At 47.4% G+C, this 19,084-nt stretch overlaps 6 protein-coding genes across 6 annotated transcripts; all 6 read right to left on the bottom strand.

Annotated features, from left to right (window-relative positions):
• Nucleotides 1-118: 118 nt before the first annotated feature.
• LOC131085638 (UDP-glucuronosyltransferase 1A1-like) lies at nucleotides 119-1,181 on the bottom strand. The gene is made up of 2 exons (XM_058028046.1): nucleotides 330-1,181; nucleotides 119-133 (listed from the first exon to the last, which is right to left on the bottom strand). The coding sequence occupies exons 1-2, from the start codon at nucleotides 1,179-1,181 to the stop codon at nucleotides 119-121; spliced, it is 867 nt and encodes a 288-aa protein (XP_057884029.1).
• A 1,300-nt stretch (nucleotides 1,182-2,481) lies between these two features.
• Nucleotides 2,482-3,521, bottom strand: LOC131085639 (UDP-glucuronosyltransferase 1A1-like). The gene is given in 3 exon segments (XM_058028047.1): nucleotides 2,482-2,505; nucleotides 2,665-3,450; nucleotides 3,453-3,521. Coding segments are annotated over 3 exon segments (879 nt in total).
• Nucleotides 3,522-3,893: 372 nt separating this feature from the next.
• On the bottom strand, nucleotides 3,894-5,761 carry LOC131085640 (UDP-glucuronosyltransferase 1A1-like). Its single transcript, XM_058028048.1, has 2 exons — nucleotides 4,904-5,761; nucleotides 3,894-4,004 (listed from the first exon to the last, which is right to left on the bottom strand). The coding sequence occupies exons 1-2, from the start codon at nucleotides 5,753-5,755 to the stop codon at nucleotides 3,894-3,896; spliced, it is 963 nt and encodes a 320-aa protein (XP_057884031.1). The 5' UTR covers nucleotides 5,756-5,761.
• Nucleotides 5,762-6,916: 1,155 nt separating this feature from the next.
• Nucleotides 6,917-7,981, bottom strand: LOC131085642 (UDP-glucuronosyltransferase 1A1-like). The gene is made up of 2 exons (XM_058028053.1): nucleotides 7,130-7,981; nucleotides 6,917-6,955 (listed from the first exon to the last, which is right to left on the bottom strand). Exons 1-2 carry the CDS (start codon nucleotides 7,979-7,981, stop codon nucleotides 6,917-6,919), a joined length of 891 nt encoding a protein of 296 aa, XP_057884036.1.
• Nucleotides 7,982-10,090: 2,109 nt separating this feature from the next.
• On the bottom strand, nucleotides 10,091-12,144 carry LOC131085643 (UDP-glucuronosyltransferase 1A1-like). The gene is made up of 2 exons (XM_058028054.1): nucleotides 11,293-12,144; nucleotides 10,091-10,162 (listed from the first exon to the last, which is right to left on the bottom strand). The coding sequence occupies exons 1-2, from the start codon at nucleotides 12,142-12,144 to the stop codon at nucleotides 10,091-10,093; spliced, it is 924 nt and encodes a 307-aa protein (XP_057884037.1).
• A 158-nt stretch (nucleotides 12,145-12,302) lies between these two features.
• Nucleotides 12,303-18,880, bottom strand: LOC131085644 (UDP-glucuronosyltransferase 1A1-like). The gene is made up of 2 exons (XM_058028055.1): nucleotides 18,041-18,880; nucleotides 12,303-12,311 (listed from the first exon to the last, which is right to left on the bottom strand). Exons 1-2 carry the CDS (start codon nucleotides 18,878-18,880, stop codon nucleotides 12,303-12,305), a joined length of 849 nt encoding a protein of 282 aa, XP_057884038.1.
• Between the last annotated feature and the right edge of the window lie 204 nt (nucleotides 18,881-19,084).

Here is a 19,084-nt window from a genome sequence, read left to right on the forward strand (position 1 = left end):
TCAGTAAACACCAGACCCATCTATAATTTGTGAATTAGGAATTGCACCTGTCTGCAAGGCTTTGACAGCCCAAAAGACTCATTTGTCACTCGCTAACAGAGTACCAAGTTACACAAAGTCACACAACGTTGCTCTGAATTCCGTAAAATGAAAAACAGCAAATGCAGAGCACACTTTGGAGGTGAGAAGGTACAGGACTGCTGCATACAAAAATTCAGGAACATTTATCCAACCACCCAACATGGGAGGAAAATTCCCATCTGCAACACAAATTTCAAGCCTCCTGAACATCACATCACAGCACAAATTAAAAACAGAATGTGACCCACCTGAGGCAGCTCCTTGTGAGCACAGTTTGCTCCTCCTATTGGAATGATGTTGGGCATCAAGGGTCTTGGATAGTCTAGCACAAATTCCATCCTCAGGAGCCAAACAGAGCCCTTGCGAAAGAGATTCTGCACAGTCACCTCCCGCTGCAGGAACTCTGAAGCCAGTTTTGAGAATGGGTCAAAGACAAAATTACAGAGGAAAAGGTTTGGGGTGTCAAAGAGTAGATTCTTCACTCGCTGGAAAAAGGTCATGCGGTCTGTCAAGCCGGACAATGATCTGGGCACATAGGAAGGAGGATTGGGACACTGAGTGGCTTCAAAATCTAAGCCACATGGCATTTCTCGTAAGAAATAGATAGAAGGAAGGGAAAGATACTCAGCCAGGATCACTCCACAGGGCATAAAAGGGTCTGTAAGGATGGCATCAAACTTGCTTTCCTCAAGGTACCTGATGAGCTCCTTGTTTCGCAAGAGCTGTTCACAGCTGGAGACACAAAAATCAGTGAATCTTTTCGAAGCTTCTACTGTTTTAAAAAATCTTTCAAAAAAAGATCCATCTTCAAATGTAATATTAAAATATGCCTTGATTGCATTGTCCATCTCTTCCTGTGTGAAGGGGACCGGGTACGTTTTCATCACAAAGTTCTCTGATGGTTTGACGTGCAAGGAGACTTCGGGTACCACTACGACCACCTCATGTCCCTTCTGCTGGAGCATGTTCAGCCCCTCACGCATGCTGAACCAGGGGCTCCCGTCCACCCATACCACCAGGAGCTTGCCAGCAGCAGCCAGACCCAGCAGGGACAGGAGCAGAAGCACAGCTGGTGGAGAAGCACTGAGCCCCAGGGCCATTCCTGCAGGGATCAGCTGAGAGCCTCCAGGGAAGGAAACCACTGGCAGCAGAGGATCTCCTGTGCCGGCTTCGTGTTTTCAAGGTATCTGTGTCACAGCCCAACTTTCGATCCTTATTTTATGTGCTGGGCAGTGAATATGTAATCCCTGATATGATAACAGGCTGCAGAACAAACATGCAACTCCTGCCAAGTCCATCAAATGATCAGATAACTCCCAACTATCTCTATCAGAGGAACAGTAAAGAGCACCCCAGGAAGGAGACAGGTGTGGCTCTGGGACTGCACTTTGGTCCTTTCCCTCTGGCTGGACCTTCTGCATGTTCAGATATGACACGTGTAGATGTGTCACATGCAGATCACCACTCAGACCTGCAGAGGCTTTTCCTTTCTCCCAGTCACGGTTTGTCCCCTCTCCCTCTCTCTTGGTAAACCCATCTCTAGGAGACCCAGACCCCACAGCAGCTGTGGAACAGCTCTTTAAGATGGTTTCTAGACTGAGGAGACAGAGAAGGTGGAGAGGACAATGCCAGGTTTCTGCAGGATATGTGATCTACATGAAGCAGCACTTCCAGTGCCCCAGACGTGCCTCAAGGAATTGCAGGGGTTGGCTTTGTGAGCTAGGAGGTTTGAGCAGAGATTTATGAGCACTTTTGAGGGGGCGTTTTCACAGAACAATTCAGGGCCTAATTCTGGCTTCCTTTTTGTCACTCACAAAGTGGACATGGTGTCCAGTAGTGGTGGAGTTGTGTGAAAGCTCACACGGGAGATCCCAGTGTGCACAGGGATGTCTGTCAGATGTCACAGCCACCTCCACACTTGGGGATGGGTGTAATTGCTACTGCAGCTTTGGGATTCCACTCTACACCACACCAATCCTAAGGAACAGGACTGAAGAGAAAGCCAGGGCACCAAAAGCACTCACCCAAGTCACCAGGCTCTCCCCTGGACCAGCAGAGGAGGCTCTCCAGGAGGAACACTGCCCAGGGCTCTTGCCAGCATCCCAGGGAACCCAAGCACATGGCATAGTTGACTGCTGGTACCATGGGCAAGACTGCAGCTCATCCCTCAGTGCCAAGCACACCTGCTCCAGGCATCAGAGCTGGGCTTTGGAGCCAGAAAAATATTTTTAAGTTTCTCTGGAAGATCCCACTGGAACTGCCCATTATAAAAACACAAAGCTTTGTTCTACTATCCACAAATTCTCAGAATCCCTTTGGCTAGCAGAATCAACGTCCCATCACAGATCCTTAGTACAGGGTCACTAGAAGACCCTGGCGTTACCTACAGCTGAGCACCAATTAAAAGCCAGAAGAAACAGCTGCCTACACAAGATGTGGAAAGTCAGAAAGAAATGAGAGAAAAACAGTTCCTTTCATGAGGATTCACCTGACTCACCAGAAATGGGAACTTGAGTTCTATCACAACACAGAATTCCACCCTCCTGAACACAGAAATCTATCGCAGCATGGATTAAGACACACCTGAGGCAGCTCCTTGTGAGCACAGTTTACTCCTCCAATTGGAATGATGTTGGGCATCAAAGGCCTTGGATACTCTAGCACAAAATCCATCCTCAGGAGCCAAACAGAGCCCTTGCGTAAGAGATCCAGCATGGTCACCTCCCGCTGCAGGAACTCTGAAGCCAGTTTTGAGTAGGGTTCAAAGGCAAAATCACAGAGGAAAACGTTTGGGATGTCAAAGAGCAGATTCTTCACTCGCTGGAGAAAAGTCATGCGGTCTGTAAGGTCTGAAAATGACCTGGGGATGTAGGAAGGAGGACTGGGACACAGCCTGGCATCTAGGTCTAACCCACATGGGGCTCCTCGTAAGAAATAGATAGAAGGAAGGGAAAGATGTTCAGCCAGGATCAACCCACAAGCTGCTACCGGGTCTGTAAGAATTGCATCAAACTTGCTCTCCTCAAGATACCTGATGAGTTCCTTGTTTTGCAGAAGCTGCTCACAGCTGGTGATCCAACAGTCAGTGAGGGTTTTCATACCCTCGTACACTTTCAATAATCTCTGTAAAATCCAACCTTCTTCAAATGAACCACGAAAAAATGCCTTGAATGCTTTCTCCAACTCTTCCTGTGTGAAGGGGACTGAGTACATTTTCATCACAAAGTTCTTGGATGGTTTGATGTGCAAACTCACTTCAGGTGCCACCACGACCACCTCATGTCCCTTCTGCTGGAGCATGTTCAGCACCTCCCGGATGCTGAGCCAGTGGCTCCCATCCATCGGCACCACCAGAAGCTTCCCAGCAGCCAGCCAGCCAGACCCAACAGGGACAGGTGCAGAAGCACAGCTGGTGGAGAAGCTCTGAGTCCCAGGGCCATTCCTGCAGGGATCAGCTGAGAGCCTCCAGGGAAGGAAACCCGCGGCAGCACAGGAGCTCCGGCGCTCACTCTGCACTTTTAAGCGATCTGTGTCACAGCCCAGCTGTGGATCCTTATTTTATGGGTTGGGCAGTGAATGTGTAATCCCTGATACAATAAAAGGTTGCAGAACAAGCTCGGCATTCCTGCCAAGCCCAGAGGATCAGCAGGTAACTCCACCTTCTCCCTGTCTGAGCAACAGTAAAAGAGTCCCCCTGGAAGGAGGCAAGTGTGGCTCTCGGACTGCAATTTGGTCCTTTCCCTCTGGCTGGACCTTCTGCATGTTCGGGAGATGTGTCACATGTAGGAGATGTGTCACATGCACATCACCATTCAGACCTGCAGAGGCTTCTCCTTTCCCACACTCAAGGCCTGTTGCCCCTCTCTCACCCTTTCCATGTCATCTCTAGGAGACCCAGGCCCCATGGCAGCTGTGGAACAGCTCTTTTAAGACAGTTTCCAGACTGAGAGGACAGAGAAGATGGAATAATGATGCCACATTCTAAGCAGAGATTTACGAGCACTTTTGAGGGGGTCTTTTCACAGAACAATTCAGGGCCTAATTTTAGCATTGCTTTAGTCCCTGACAAAGCACCCACGGTGTCCAGCAGTGGTGGAGTTGTGTGAAAGCTCACGTGTGTACAGGGATGTCTGTCAGATGTCACAGCTAACCCCACACTTGGGGATGGGTGGAATTGTCACATATTGAAGTTCAGTATCCCAGCCCACATCACACCAATCCTAAGGAACAGGACTGAAGAGAAAGCCAGGGCACCAAAAGCACTCACCCAAGTCACCAGGCTCTCCTCTGGACCAGCAGAGGAGAGTCTCCAGGAGGAACACTGATCAGGGCTCTTGCCAGCATCCCAGGGAACCCAAAGTATGACATCATCCCCAAGGCTGCACCCAAACCATCAGTGCAAGTCAAGGCCTGCTGGATCTGTTAAATCAGACCTACTACAGGAAACAGTGCTGGGCTTGTCAATCAAAAAGTGTTAAGCATTTCTGGGAGTGCCAATGGGAGCTGTTCCTTAAAGGAACCCAGAATTATGTCTTAAGATCCACAAATTTTGACAATCCCATGGCTGGTGCAATCAATGTCCCACCAAAATCTTCACTAGAAGACTCTGGTGTTACCTACGACTGAGCACCAATTAAAAGCCAGAAGAGACTGCTGCCTACATAGGGTGTGGTAAATCAGATGTGAGAGAAAAACAGTTCCTTTCATGAGGATTCACCTCACTCACCAGAAATGGAACTTGATTTCTATCACAACACAGAATTCCACCCTCCTGAACACAGAAATCAATCAAGGCACGGATTAAAAACAGAGTGCAACCCACCTGAGGCAGCTCCTTGTGAGCACAGTTTACTCCTCCTATTGGAATGATGTTGGGCATCAAAGGCCTTGGGTAGTCGAGCACAAATTCCAACCTCAGGAGCCAAACAGAGCCCTTGCGTAAGAGATCCAGCACGGTCACCTCCCGCTGCAGGAACTCTGAAGCCAGTTTTGAGTAGGGTTCAAAGGCAAAATCACAGAGGAAAATGCTTGGGATATCAAAGAGCAGATTCTTCACTCGCTGGAGAAAAGTCATGCGGTCTGTAAGGTCTGTAAATACCCTGGGGACGTAGGAAGGAGGCTTGGGACACTGAGTGGCTTCAAAATCTAACCCACATGGGATTCCTCGTAAGAAATAGATAGAAGGAAGGGAAAGATGCTCAGCTAGGATTACCCCACAGGGCACAAAAGGGTCTGTAAGTACAGCATCAAACTTGCTCTCCTCAAGGTACCTGATGAGGTCTTTGTTTTGCAAGAGCTGTTCACAGCTGGAGAACTCCAAGTCAGTGATTCTTTTCATACCTCTGTACACTTTTAAAAATCTTTCAAAAAAAGATCCTTCTTCAAATGAAGCCTGGAAGAACGCCTTAAAATCTTTCTCCATATCTTCCTGTGTGTAGGGGACCGGGTACATTTTCATCACAAAGTTCTCGGATGGTTTGATGTGCAAAGTCACTTTAGGTGCCACTACAACCACCTCATGTCCCTTCTGCTGGAGCGTATCCAGCACCTCCCGCATGCTGAGCCAGTGGCTCCCATCCACTGGCACCACCAGGAGCTTCCCAGCGGCAGCCAGACCCAGCAGGGACAGGAGCAGAAGCACACCTGGTGGAGAAGCACTGAGCCCCAGGGCCATTCCTGCTGAGAGCCTGCAGGGCAGGGAACCTGCAGCAACACCGGTGCTTGCTCTGCACTGTGAAATTATCTGTGGCACAGCCCAACTGTGGATCTTTATTTTATGTGCTGTGTGGTAAATGTGTAATCACTGGTGCGATAAAAGCCTGCAGAACAAGCATGAGATTCCCGCCAAGTCCATAGAATCACCAGGTAACTCCCATATGTTTATCAGAGGAACAGTAAAGGGTGCCCTAAAAATGCAGAGAGACCTGCACTTTGGTTCCTTCCCTCTGGCTGTGGAAATTCTGAGATGTGTCACATGCATGACATGCGTGTTACTATTCCAATCAGCAGTCTCCTTCCCTCCAGGCCAGGACTGTCCCTTCTCCCTCTCTCTTGGAAAACTCATCTGTAGGAGACCCAAACACTAGAGCAGCTGTGGAACAGCTCTTTGAGATGGTTTCCAGCCTGAGAAGACTGAAGAGATGGAAGGATGACGCCAGGTTTCTGAGCAGACATTTACAAACGCTCTTTGAGGGCAACTTCCCACAGAACATTTCAGAGCCTAATTCTGTCCTTGGTTTGATCCCTGACAAAGCACCCATGGTGTCCAGCAGTGGTGGAGTTGTGTGAATGCTCAGGTGGCAAACACCATTGTACATGGGGATGTCTGTAAATTGTCACAGCTACCACTGTACTTCAAGATGGGTGGAATTGCCACATGTTGGGCTTTGTGATCCCGCCCTGCACCACACAACTCCTATGGAATATGAATGAAGAGAAAGCCAGGGTACCAAAAGTATTTTCCCAACTCTCCAGGCTCTCCACCAGAGAAGAACAGTAAACTGTCCAGGAGGAACACTTACAGGGCTCTTGCCAGCATCCCAGGGAACCCAAGCATGCAGCACATTGGAGCAGTTGGTATCATGCACAAGGCTACATCCAAACCCTCACTGCCAGTAAAGGTGTATTGAACGTGTCAAATCAGATCTGCTCCAGGTATCAGGGCTGGGATTTGGAGCCAGGAAAGAGTTTTTAACAGTCTCTGGGACATTCCATTGGAGCTGGTCATTAAAGGACCCTACACTTTGTCTTATTGTCCACAAATTCTGACAATCTCTTTACTGGTGGCATCAACAGCCCATCACAGACCTTCACCAGAGGACCCTGGTGATTCCCTTCAACTGAGAACCATTTTAAAACCAGAAGAGACTGCTGCCTACACAGGATGTGGAAAATCAGAAATGAGTGAAAAACAGTTCCTTTCATGAGGATTCAGCTCACTCACCCAAAACAGAATTCCACCCTCCTGATTCCTATCGCAACACAGAATTCCACCCTCCTGAACACAGAAATCAATCAAGGCACGGATTAAAAACAGAGTGCAACCCACCTGAGGCAGCTCCTTGTGAGCACAGTTTACTCCTCCTATTGGAATGATGTTGGGCATCAAAGGCCTTGGGTAGTCGAGCACAAATTCCAACCTCAGGAGCCAAACAGAGCCCTTGCGTAAGAGATCCAGCACGGTCACCTCCCGCTGCAGGAACTCTGAAGCCAGTTTTGAGTAGGGTTCAAAGGCAAAATCACAGAGGAAAGCATTTGGGATATCAAAGAGCAGATTCTTCACTCGCTGGAGAAAAGTCATGCGGTCTGTAAGGTGTGTAAATACCCTGGGGACGTAGGAAGGAGGATTGGGACACTGAGTGGCTTCAAAATCTAACCCACATGGGATTCCTCGTAAGAAATACACAGCAGGAAGGGAAAGATGCTCAGCTAGGATTACCCCACAGGGCACAAAAGGGTCTGTAAGGACAGCATCAAACTTGCTCTCCTCAAGGTACCTGATGAGGTCTTTGTTTTGCAAGAGCTGTTCACAGCTGGAGACCCCAAAGTTAGTGATTCTTTTCATACCTTCAAGTATATGAAAAAATCTTTCAAAGAAAATTCCTTCTTCAAATGAACCATGAAAAAATGCCTTAAAATCTTTCTCCATCTCTTCCTTTTTGTAGGGGACCGGGTACATTTTCATCACAAAGTTCTCTGATGGTTTGATGTGCATGGAGACTTCAGGTGCCACTACAACCACCTCATGTCCCTTCTTCTGGAGCATATCCAGCACCTCGCGCATGCTGAGCCAGTGGCTCCCATCCACTGGCACCACCAGGAGCTTCCCAGCAGTAGCCAGACCCAGCAGGGACAGGAGCAGAAGCACAGCTGGTGGAGAAGCTCTGAGCCCCAGGGCCATTTCTGCAGGGATCAGCTGAGAGCCTGCAGGGCAGGGAACCTGCAGCAACACCAGTGCTTGCTCGGCGCTTTCAAGCAATCTGTGGCACAACCCAACTGCAGATCCTTATTTTATGTGCTGGGCAGTGAATGTGTAATCCCTGATATGATAAAATGCTGCGCAACAAGCATGGAACTCCTACCAAGTCCATAGAACGACCAGATAACTCCCAACTATCTCTATCAGAGAAACAGTAAAGAGCGCCCCAGGAAGGAGGCAGGTGTGGCTCTCAGACTGCACTTTGGTCCTTTCCCTCCGGCTGGACCTTCTGCATGTTCAGGAGATGTGCCACGTGTAGGAGATGTGTCACATGCACATCACCCTTGGGACTAGCAGAGGCTGCTCCTTTCCCACAATCAAGGCGTGTCCCCTCTCCCATGGAAAGCTCATCTCTAGGTGACCCAGACCCTATGGCAGCTGTGGAACAGCTCTATACGATGGTTTCTTGCCTGAGAAAACTGCAGAGGTGGAAGGATGATACCAGGTTTCTGAGAAGAGATTTATGAACACTTGTGTTAGTTTAACACAATCTGGCTTTTAGTGGGGGCAGAGATGCCACAGAGACTGCTTCTGAGAGAGAAGCTCATCAAAACTTCTACTCAGTCCAGCAGAGCCAATCCCTGAAGGCTCTGACAACTGACGCACTGGCTGGCCCAATTCGAGAAGTTAGTAGCAGTTGTGAGAGGACATAACTAAGAACTAGAAAATGCGTGCAAGTTCTCTTTCCTCCTCTCCTACGTGGGGTGGTGAGGGGGCCACTGGGCTCCTTCCCAGCCTGGCCAGGGCCATGCCACGTTGTGGGGCCATCCTGGTGCTGTGAGTGGCCATATGTCTGATACCACGAGCTCATATCAGGAGTGCTCATGCAGCCAGGGCTATGCCAGCACCATCCGCAGTGAGCTGTGCTTCCTTGGTCACTTTCAGCCAGCCAATGCTCCGTGGGCAGAAGAGACAGGAGTGGCGGCAGCAGCTTTTCCTTTTTGGCACCCAGTGATTTGCGGAAGTAAACAAACTCCACAACTTTTGTGGAAGTTGTAAAGCCGGTATGTTTACTACAGTGATGGACTCATGTGGGAATCGTTCCCCTTAAATGACATGCGTACCTCTCAGAAATCCAGATCCTTTTTTATCTCCCTCTCAAATACATATGCATGCAATTTCACAAGAGGTTCATACATATTCATTCTACTGATTTTGTGTGACATTTGCCACTAATTCTTCTTTATCAGAAAGAACTCCTGGGTCAGGTTGCCCTACTCTGCCTGATCTCCCCCTCCCCCCTTATCTCTGTCCTTCGGCTGAAGCGGTTTCTCCAAGCAGAGGGTTTTTGTGAGAACAGGCAGTCAGACTAAACAGCAAGCTACAGACTTAACTCAAAGATGCACATTTCATCTAAATCGAAATGGATTTCTACCCCGGAAAATTTCCACTCTGCTTCACTGGCATGACGAGAGGCACTGAGCGAAGCCAGTGACCGGGGTGGTTTGTATGGTGCCAGCGGCCACCATTTGACCAGCAGCGAGGAGCATGGCAAGCAATTCCCCGATGCGGGGCCGGTTGAGATCAACCTTTCAGTGCTGCAGGACTCTACAGAAACTTTTCAATTAATAGAACGTGAGAAGAAATGAATACACAGACAGCAATTCTCTCGCGAGTCAGAGAAAAGGGAGAAGTGAAGACGTGAGGAGAACAACATGATGACACTAAGGTTGGTGAAAAGGAGGGAGGGGGTGAAGGAGGTGCTCCAGGCCTTGGAGCTGAGATGCTTCTGCATGCTGTGATGAGGTCTAAAAAACAACAGTTTCCCTGTAATTTATGAAGTGCATGGGGGAATTCAGAGTTCACCTGCAGCCCGTGAGAAGGAGTGCTCATGCTGGAGCATGTGGATGCAGAAAAGCTGTGATCTAGTGAGGAATTTGAACACAGAGAAAAGACCCTTGCTTCCAGAGATCGAAAAAGAAGACCCTTGCTTCCAAACTAGAACAGCTCATCCTTAAAAGACTACATGGCATGAATTAAAACGACCCAGCCAAACAGTTGTAGGAAGATTGCTTTGCCCCTGGGAGGGACTCATGTTGTAGCAGGTGGGGCATGACTGCTACTCGTGAAAATTAGAACCACGTTGGAGAAGTTCACAGAGAACTGTTCCATGAAAAAGACCCCCCATAGCAGAACATACCCCTCTCCCTAAGCAAACTGAAGAAAGATTTTTAGAAGTGACAAACTGACTACAACCCTCATGTTTTGTCTCTCTGCATTGTTGGTGGGAATGAAAGAAGGGCGAGGGGTGCAGGGGAAGGGATTCAAAAAGTAGTTATCATTATCCTCTTTTAATTCTGTTAATAAATTTTTCTTTATACCTTTTAAGTTTTGAGCCTGTTCTGCCCTTAAAGTGTTCCTTCCCAATCCCTACTTCAACTCATGAGCCCCTTTTGTCTTTCCTTTCCCTCTCCTCTCTTCCAATATAGCAGAACAGAATGAGTAAATGGGTTTTTTTCTGGGTGCCTAGCTTCTAGCCAGTGTCAAATTCCGACAGCACTCTTTGAGGGAGACTTTCCACAGAACAATTCAGGGCCTAATTCTGGCTTCCTTTTTGCCACAGACAAAGCATCCATGATGTCCAGCAGTGGTGGAGTTGTGTGAAAGCTCACGTGGCCAATCCCAGTGTGCATGGGTATGTCTGTCACAGCCACCCCCACACATGGGGATGAGTGGAGTAGCCATAATGTGGGCTTCATTATCCCAGCCCACATCGCACAAATCCTAGGGAACAGGACTGAAGAGAAAGCCAGGGCACCAAAAGCACTCACCCAATTTGGTAGGTTCTCCCCTGGAGCAGCAGAGGAGGCTCTCCAGGAGGAACACTGCCCAGGGCTCTTGCCAGCATCCAAGGGAACACAAAGTTTGGCATCATCCCTAAGGCTGCACACAAACCCAAACCATCAGTGCCAGTAAAGGCCTGCTGGACATGTCGAATCAGATCTCCTCCAGGCATCACAGCTGGGCACTCTGCTGGTGGAATCAATGTCCCATCACAGACCTTCACCAGAAAACCCTGGTGATTCCCTTCAACAGAGCACTGTTTAAATGCCAGAAGGAACAGCTGTCTACACACGAAGTGGAAGTCAGGAAGAAGGAGAGATAAATGGTTCCTTTCATGAGGATTCACTTCACTCACCAGAAACAGAAGCTCTTTCCTATTGCATAAAAAAAATTCCCCCCTCCTAAACACAAAAACCAATCATGGCATGAATTAAAAGAGTGTGACCCACCTGAGGCAGCTCCTTGTGAGCACAGTTTACTCCTCCAATTGGAATGATGTTGGGCATCAAAGGCCTTGGATACTCTAGCACAAAATCTGACCTCATGAGCCAAACCGAAGCCTGGCGTAAGAGATCCAGCACAGTCACATCTTGCTGCAGGAAGTCTGAAGCCAGTTTTGAGTAGGGTTCAAAGGCAAAATCGCAGAGAAAAATATCTGGGATATCATGAAGCAGATTCTTCACTCGCTGAAGAAAGGTCATGTGGTCTGTAAATTGTGTAAATCCCCTGGGGACATAGGAAGGAGGCTTGGGACACTGAGTGGCTTCAAAATCTAAGCCACAAGGGATTCCTCGTAAGAAATACACAGCAGGAAGGGAAAGGTGCTTCGCCAGGATTGCCCCACATAGTAGGACAGGGTCTGTAAGGACGGCATCAAACTTGCTCTCCTCAAGGTACCTGATGAGCTCCTTGTTTTCCAGGAGATGTCCACAGCTGGTGACTCCAAAGTAAGTGATTCTTTTGATACCCTGGTAGGCTTTAACAAATCTTTCCAGAAAAGATCCTTGTTCAAATGAAAAATGAAAAAATGCCTGGAATTGTTTCTTCAAATCTTCCTGTGTGTAGGGGACCGGGTACATTTTCATCACAAAGTTCTTGGATGGTTTGATGTGCAAAGCCACTTCAGGTGCCACTACAACCACCTCATGTCCCCTCTGCCTCAGGATGTCCAGCACCTCCCGCATGCTGAGCCAGTGGCTTCCATCCACTGGCACCACCAGGAGCTTGCCAGCAGCAGCCAGACCCAGCAGGGACAGGAGCAGAAGCACAGCTGGTGGAGAAGCACTGAGCCCCAGGGCCATTCCTGCAGGGATCAGCTGAGAGCCTCCACAGAAAGAGTTCCCTAGCTTTGTGATTTTAAGTTATCTGTCTCTGATTTTTATGGATGGTCTTAAGACATATTTGCATTTGGTAAATGTTTAAACCTGGACATGGCAAAGGTAGCAGAAAAGGTTAAGGTTCATCTTATCTGGCAGACGCAAATCAGGGCCAGAGTTACCCTGGGAAACACTCCCCTCTCTCTATTGGAGGAACAGTGGGTTGGAGGAACGCTGCCTGGTTATGTAGGGAGGAAGTCAGGAAGTCCAAGGTGCAGGTGGAGCTGAACTTGGCCAGGGGTGAAAACAACAACAAGAAGGGCCACAACAGGAAGGTCAAAGGAAGTCTTTCCCCCCCAGTAAGCAAGACTAGGATACTGGAAACAATGTAAAGGCTGAGGGACTCAAGAACTTTCCTTGCCTCAGCCTTCACTGGCAACCTCTCTTCCCACATCTCTTTAGTGGATGGATGGATGGATGGATGGATGGATGGATGGATGGATGGATGGATGGATGGATGGACGGATGGCAAGATGTGGCTGGGGGAGCAAAATTCCACTCAGTGTAAGAGAAGATGACATGACCACTTGAGGTACCCAAACATAAGGGCACCTGATGGCCCAAACACGTGGTGCCCCAAACACGTGGTGCATCTCAGAGTCCTGAGGGAATTGGTTGATGGAGTTGCCAAAGTATTCTCCATGACATTTGAAAACTCCTGGCAGTCAGGTGAAGTCACAGTGACTAGGAAAAGGCACTCACCTTTAAAAAGGACAGAAAGGAAACCCCAGGGAAGTATCAAGCTGTCAACCTCACCTCTGTGCCTGGCAAGGTCGTGGAACAGACCTGCCTAGGAGACATTCTATGATTTAAGCAAATGAGGGATCCTTCAACAAGTGGCCCGCTCAAAAGAGCTAATTAACACATCATTAATTTTCCAAACATGAATTTTCAGTGTAAGATAATTCCTGCCCTCCTGCCATTCCATATTGTTTTCCATTTGCAAAAGATTAGAAAAAATATTAAAGCATCACACAGGAAATGATCTGGATTCTTCACCAGTCTTATATTGTGACACTGCAAGGAAGATGGAAAATTGACTATTGAAGTTCATTACCCTGCAAGGATTCCTTTTGGAAGGATGAAGTAGGGCCTGGAAGGAGGAAGGACACAGACATGGTTTTTGTCAGCTGTACTTCAAACTGAATCAGGAACTCAGAAATACCATTCTAGATCAGTCTGGGAAGGGTTTGCCCCTGGGCCATGAAAGCAAACAATATTAATGCACAGACAGGATTTGCAGACAAGCCCTAATAATGAAAATTATTGCACAGAAGTAATTTTGACAATAAAATAATTTAGTGTAGTGGTTGATAGCATACACCAAAATATTTTTAAGGACATTTACCAAACTACTGCAGCTCTAGGCACATCCTTTGTAGGGAAAGGGAAGGCAGCATAAAGCTCTTACAGATGCAGATGCTGTCAGAGCAACCAGAACATTATCTACCACTTGGTGCATTATGATGCTTTATTTCTAAATTATGAAAGGGTGGATCTATTAACCAAAAAGATTCTCCATTTTTAAAAATCAATTATGACAGCAAAACCAATTCATGGACATAGTTATAGACACACAAAACATTTGCAAACAGCATTAAACATCCATATATTCTACCACAGCAACCACTGAACCTGAGATAATGGCTTTTTCTTTCCGCAGGTTATACCCTCAATAAAAATATGTTGGGAATCACTGGTGTTATAGAAACATAATGTAATAATTTGCTCTCACAATTGAGAGATAGAGGTTATGTGGATGTTAAAATGTAATGTTACAGTAATATGTCCTCCCACAGTCTGCTTTCCCCTCCCCCTTGTAAACAGCCTTAGTAGTGAGGGCATTTAGAGGAGGCTGGCTTGTTACCAGGAGGCAGGGCATATCAACACCTGGCCTCCAATCAAGATGTAAGAAAGTGATCTCCACCAATGGATGGCAGAGAAAGAGCTGACTGACAAAACTTTGGGAGGGGGCCAAAGATATAAAAGGCAGAACATCCATTTTGTAGATGAGCACGTGGCTGGTAATCACGGGGGCTCTCAGTGCTGTAATTTTTCCTTACTTAGTCCTTTTGTTGTATATTTTGTTAAGGTTTAATAAAGCTTTAAAATTTTTTAAAGGTGAGCAGACATTTCTCATACTGGCATGGGATACTCAAACCCAAAATCTGTTTCTTTCAAGCCAAATGGATCCATGGCTTAAGAGCTCCTCCAGTATTAATTGTCTGTGAAGAACATCTGAGACCTGAAGTTTAAATGGGAAATAGGCAAAAAGGGAAAGAAAGGAATCTATGAACTCGAGAGCTGAGTTTTCCACATGCTGGGAAAACACCATGTGGTCTGAGCTGTCCCTGAGTGTTTTTGGGATGAAGGAAGGCAGATCTGGGCACTGAACAACCTGCAAATCCCAACTGCAGAGAAATCCCCAGAGAAAGAAAACAGGACGGAGAGATGCAGAACCAGGATTTGTCTGCAGGGTACAAGAGGATCCACAAGAACTTTGGAGGTACTGTGTCAGATCCTTGTTGTGCAGCAGACCGCCACAGGAGGAGGTGTAGAGGTTGGAGGTGAACCGGACTCTTTTAAGGAGAGCAGTAATTCTTTGACATAAAGGTTTTCTTTCAAAAGGATCGTTCCTGTGAGAATCAACTGCTTACTTTGAAAATTTAAAAAGGTTTATTAAACATTAACAAAAATACAACAAAGGCCTACATAAGGAAAAAGCTGCAGCACTGGGAACTGCCCTTATGCATACCAGGTGGCTGGTTCATCTTCAAGATGGGTGCTCAGTCAAGACAGGTGCTGGGCGTTGCATCAGCCAGCCCTGGCCTCTCCCAAAGTCTGTCAGTCAGCTCTTCTTTGCCATTTATCAGTGCAGACTGCTTTATAACTGGATTGGGGGTCAGGTGTTGCTATGCTGCACCCCCTAAGCACCAAGCTTTTCCATTCCCACCTGCCCCATGCAAGGGACACATGTGCAGCCTTCTTTGTACCTGTCCCAGACAGCCCAGGCTGTCTGATGGCAACAATACAGGGGGGAAAGGGAACTGTGGGGAGAACAGAGGGCATCTAAACCACAATAACATAATTACACATCACTAAAGCTTTTCTGAATATTCACACGATAGTTTTCTTTTAATTGCAAGAGCCAATCATCTCATTATCCATCTATAACATTCCCAAGGGAGCACACATGTGCTCTCAGCTTGTCCCTGCATAACCACACTGGATACCTTTTGAAGCTGTAATATGCAGATGCCTCCATGCCCAAGTTCGCTTCCAGTGCCATGGCGGCAATCTGGTGTCCTTTTTAGCTGAGGGCCACCACCAGCAGGCGCAGGCTAAGCCAGTGACTTTCATCCATGGCACCACCAGCAGCTTCCCACCACAAGCCGGGCACAGCAGGGACAGAAAAAGCAGAATCCCCACCAAAGCTGAGGAGCTGTATTTACCCACAGGAGCCATGTTCCCAGAAATCCAAATTCTGCTCATCTGCCTCAAGCAGCTTTTAAATACAGCCACAGCTCCCTGCCAGATTCCTACATTCCCCCTTAACGACCCGGCTTTTCCAGCAGAACCATTCACTGGTAACCACTGAAGGCATTGATGAGTAATTTCAGTGATTAATGAATTTGGGTTGGACGGTACTGGGCTTGGTAAGTGGGGCTCCCTTTGGCCTCAATCTCTGCTGGGTGTTGCTAGATTGAAAATAAAACCAGGCTTTGCCAAAATAAAACCCCAAGAATACTGCTGGCACTTGGAAGTAACCAGGCCTGCTGAAACCAGGTATTAAAATATTTCTTTCCTTCTTTTTGAGAAGGATTTTACAGCTGTTTGAAAGGCTTGGCAAGTTCATGTTTAAAATTATAAGTGTGCACCACTATACAGCACAATATCTATGTAAACCCTTAAGAAGAGGCTCTGGTATTTACATATAGCTCAGCAGTGGAGCCAGGAACACCACCAGGTACGAATTTAGTACAGTGGAGAAGCAGAGGGTTTACATCAGTAAAGGAAAACCACTGGGTTGAGTAGAGTCACATACCCTACTCCTTGTTCTCATCCTAATCTATCTCTCTCCATCATTTCCTCCTTCCGGGAGAGATAGGAAGAAATCAGGAGTGAATAATCAGTATTTCTGCAATAAATATTTCTGCTGGACCATGATCTTTACCCCTGGGAGAAAGAAAAAAAAAAAAAAAAAAAAAAAGAAGAGGGAGTCTTGCCCTCAGAGAAGAGCTGGTTCCATGCTGAAGCTGCTCCATGTCTTTGCCTGCAGGCAGGATGTCCTGCTGCTTTCCCAGAGGATCTGCCTGGCTTTGTCCCTGAGGAACTGTTAAGCAGCTCTGATGGACAGAAGCGAGCGGAAAAAGCACTGCCCTGATAAAAGGGGGGCTCGGTAACAATTTGAAAGAGACTTCTGTGAAAAAGCAGAAGAGCAACAGAAACAAACAACTCAATGAAACTGAACTAGCAAAGCCCGACGGTAGGGAAGGTTGGCTCTGAGGAAGGTGTGAAAAGCAAATCTCTTTTCTTTTGAAGTTTCTGTCATTCATGTTATCAAAAGACTGTGAATTTCAGTGAACAGTGGTGTTAGGCCAGAAGAATCCATTCTAAGGGCTTTGGAAAGGCTGGCAAGTGAAAAAAGTTTGAGGGAAGAAGAGAGGAGACTCTGTTGATTTTTTAATAATGTTCACAAAGAAAACTTTTTAGGAAACCGAATGAGGTATTGCTGAGGGAGCAGCATAACTCTAACTACAGATCCATCACTGCTGAGGAGAGTGCCCTTCTCCTTCATTCCTCTTCCACTTAATCCCTGGCTTCACATGAGACCATTCCACTGACAGCACAAGCAAGCAACAATACACATCACATGCAGCAAGAAGCTAATGTACATCCTGAGCACCAGTGAGCTAATCAAGGGCTTTCTAGACCACAGATTCCCCAGCAATGACCCATCAAAATTTCCCAATCCTAACTGAATCTGTCCTAAAATAGCAGCTCAGATTTCAGATGGTTTTCATGGAAACTCTTAGACCAAAACCTTCACAAAACATAAGCCTTTGATGCAAAAACTTGTGGTACATAAAAGAGAACATGATGCTCTTGCAGACGACCCAGTGAGGTATTTTTCTGACTAAATAAGCAGCTAATGGTCTTGAAGAAATATTCTCCTGCCTTCTACATGAGGCAAAGAATTATTGGAAGAGCTGTTATAATTCACCAGCCCATTGTGGCATTAATTCCTGCCTAAGAATTTCTGTGCCAGATTTCAGCTGGAATTAAACACAGTATAGCACATGATGCCATCACCAAAAAAAATCCCCACGTTCGGCAGACCAAGAGAAAGGACCTGGAATGACATCTTGTGCTCCTTGTTCTTTATGAGGATTGGCTGTACTAAAGGGATTAAATGAAATATTATCCTTAGGTAGAATTCCAGAATGGTTTGGATTGAAAAGGACCTTAAAGCTCATCTCGTTCCACCCCGTGCCATGGCCAGGGACACCTTCCACTATCCCAGGTTGCTCCAAACCCTGTCCAATCTGGACACAGACACATCCAGGGGTGAGACTCCCACAGCTTCTCGGAACAACTTGTGCCAGGGCCTCACCATCCTCACAGGGAAGAATTTCTTCCCAATATCCTGTCTAATCCTTTCTTCTGGCAGCTTAAAGCCACTGCCCTTGTGCCAACACCTCCGGCTCTTGGAAATAGTCTCCCTCCAAGACAGAGATAAGATTCATCCCTCTCAAACACCTCACTTGGACCATGCAGGTTTGTGAGTCCCACAACCTCTGCCAGGCTGCCAGCCACTCACCTGAGATAAGGGCTTCTTCTTCTCTCCACAGTGGATGCCTCCAATGAAAACCATGTTGGGCATGACAGGCATGGGATACTCAAAGACAAAGTCGATTCTCCTCAGCCAGATGGATCCGTGACTTAAAAGCTCCGTCATTGTCATGGGTTTTTGGAGGAACTCTGAGGCCAGCTCCTCAAACTGAGAATAGGCAATATTGCAGATGAAGGACTCGGAAAGGGCAATCAGGAAGTTCTTGACCCTCTGGGAGAAGGTCATGTGGTCGGTGTTTTCTGAGAACCCCCGTGGGACGTAGGACGGCGGGTCCGGGCCCTGAGCCGCGCGAACCTCCAAGGCACACGGAACCATCCGCAGGAAGAAAACACTGGGGATGGAGAAGTGCAGGGCAATGATCTGCCCACAGGGTGACACAGGATCTGTGAGCAGGGCATCAAAGTGACCCTCTCCAATGTACTTCAGCAGCTCTTGGTTCTGCAGCAAGGACTTACATGAAGCATGAAAAATGGTTCCACTCTGCCTGTACTCCAGCAAAAGCCTCCAGAATCTCACCAGGAAATGTTCTTGGTTGAAAGATTTTTCAATGAAGGTGCGTACATGTTCTTCCACATCCTCCTTCATCAATGGCACAGAGTAGGTTTTCAGTTCGTAGACATCCGAGGAATCAATCAGGATTTTGTTGTCTGGTGCGATGACCACGATTTGGTGCCCTCTCTTGCTCAGCTCCATCAGCACTTTTTTCATGCTGAGCCAGTGGCTGCCCTCCATGGGGATCACCAGCAGCCTCCCAGCAGCAGCCGGGCTCAGGAGGCACAGGAAGGGCAGAAGCAGTGCCACCAGCATGGTGTGAGCCGTGCAGAGTGGAAGCCTGGCAGCAGAGAGGCCAGGAGTGCTCTGCCACCTTTTGTAGACGTACTCCACCTAAGCTCTTTTGAGGCTCCTCCCATTTCAGGTCATCAGATCTTTGCACCAAGGTCACAGAAAGCAATCAATGATTAGGGAGGGTTCAAGGCAAGTTGGGACTTCAAAGGTTGCATTGTGTGAGTC

Source organism: Melospiza georgiana, chromosome 7 (assembly GCF_028018845.1).
Source record: "Melospiza georgiana isolate bMelGeo1 chromosome 7, bMelGeo1.pri, whole genome shotgun sequence".
NCBI lineage: Eukaryota > Metazoa > Chordata > Aves > Passeriformes > Passerellidae > Melospiza > Melospiza georgiana.

Coding starts and splice junctions, on each gene's coding strand:
- LOC131085644 (XM_058028055.1), bottom strand. CDS start 18,880: ATGCTGGTGGCACTGCTTCTGCCCTTCCTGTGCCTCCTGAGCCCGGCT.
- LOC131085642 (XM_058028053.1), bottom strand. CDS start 7,981: ATGGCCCTGGGGCTCAGAGCTTCTCCACCAGCTGTGCTTCTGCTCCTG. Junction 6,956..7,129: donor CTCACAAGGAGCTGCCTCAG/GTGGGTTGCACT, acceptor CATCCTGTGTAG/GCAGCAGTCTCTTCTGGTTT.
- LOC131085643 (XM_058028054.1), bottom strand. CDS start 12,144: ATGGCCCTGGGGCTCAGTGCTTCTCCACCAGCTGTGCTTCTGCTCCTG. Junction 10,163..11,292: donor CTCACAAGGAGCTGCCTCAG/GTGGGTCACACT, acceptor TTCATGGAACAG/TTCTCTGTGAACTTCTCCAA.
- LOC131085638 (XM_058028046.1), bottom strand. CDS start 1,181: ATGGCCCTGGGGCTCAGTGCTTCTCCACCAGCTGTGCTTCTGCTCCTG.
- LOC131085640 (XM_058028048.1), bottom strand. CDS start 5,755: ATGGCCCTGGGGCTCAGTGCTTCTCCACCAGGTGTGCTTCTGCTCCTG. Junction 4,005..4,903: donor CTCACAAGGAGCTGCCTCAG/GTGGGTTGCACT, acceptor CTGTCTTAAAAG/AGCTGTTCCACAGCTGCCAT.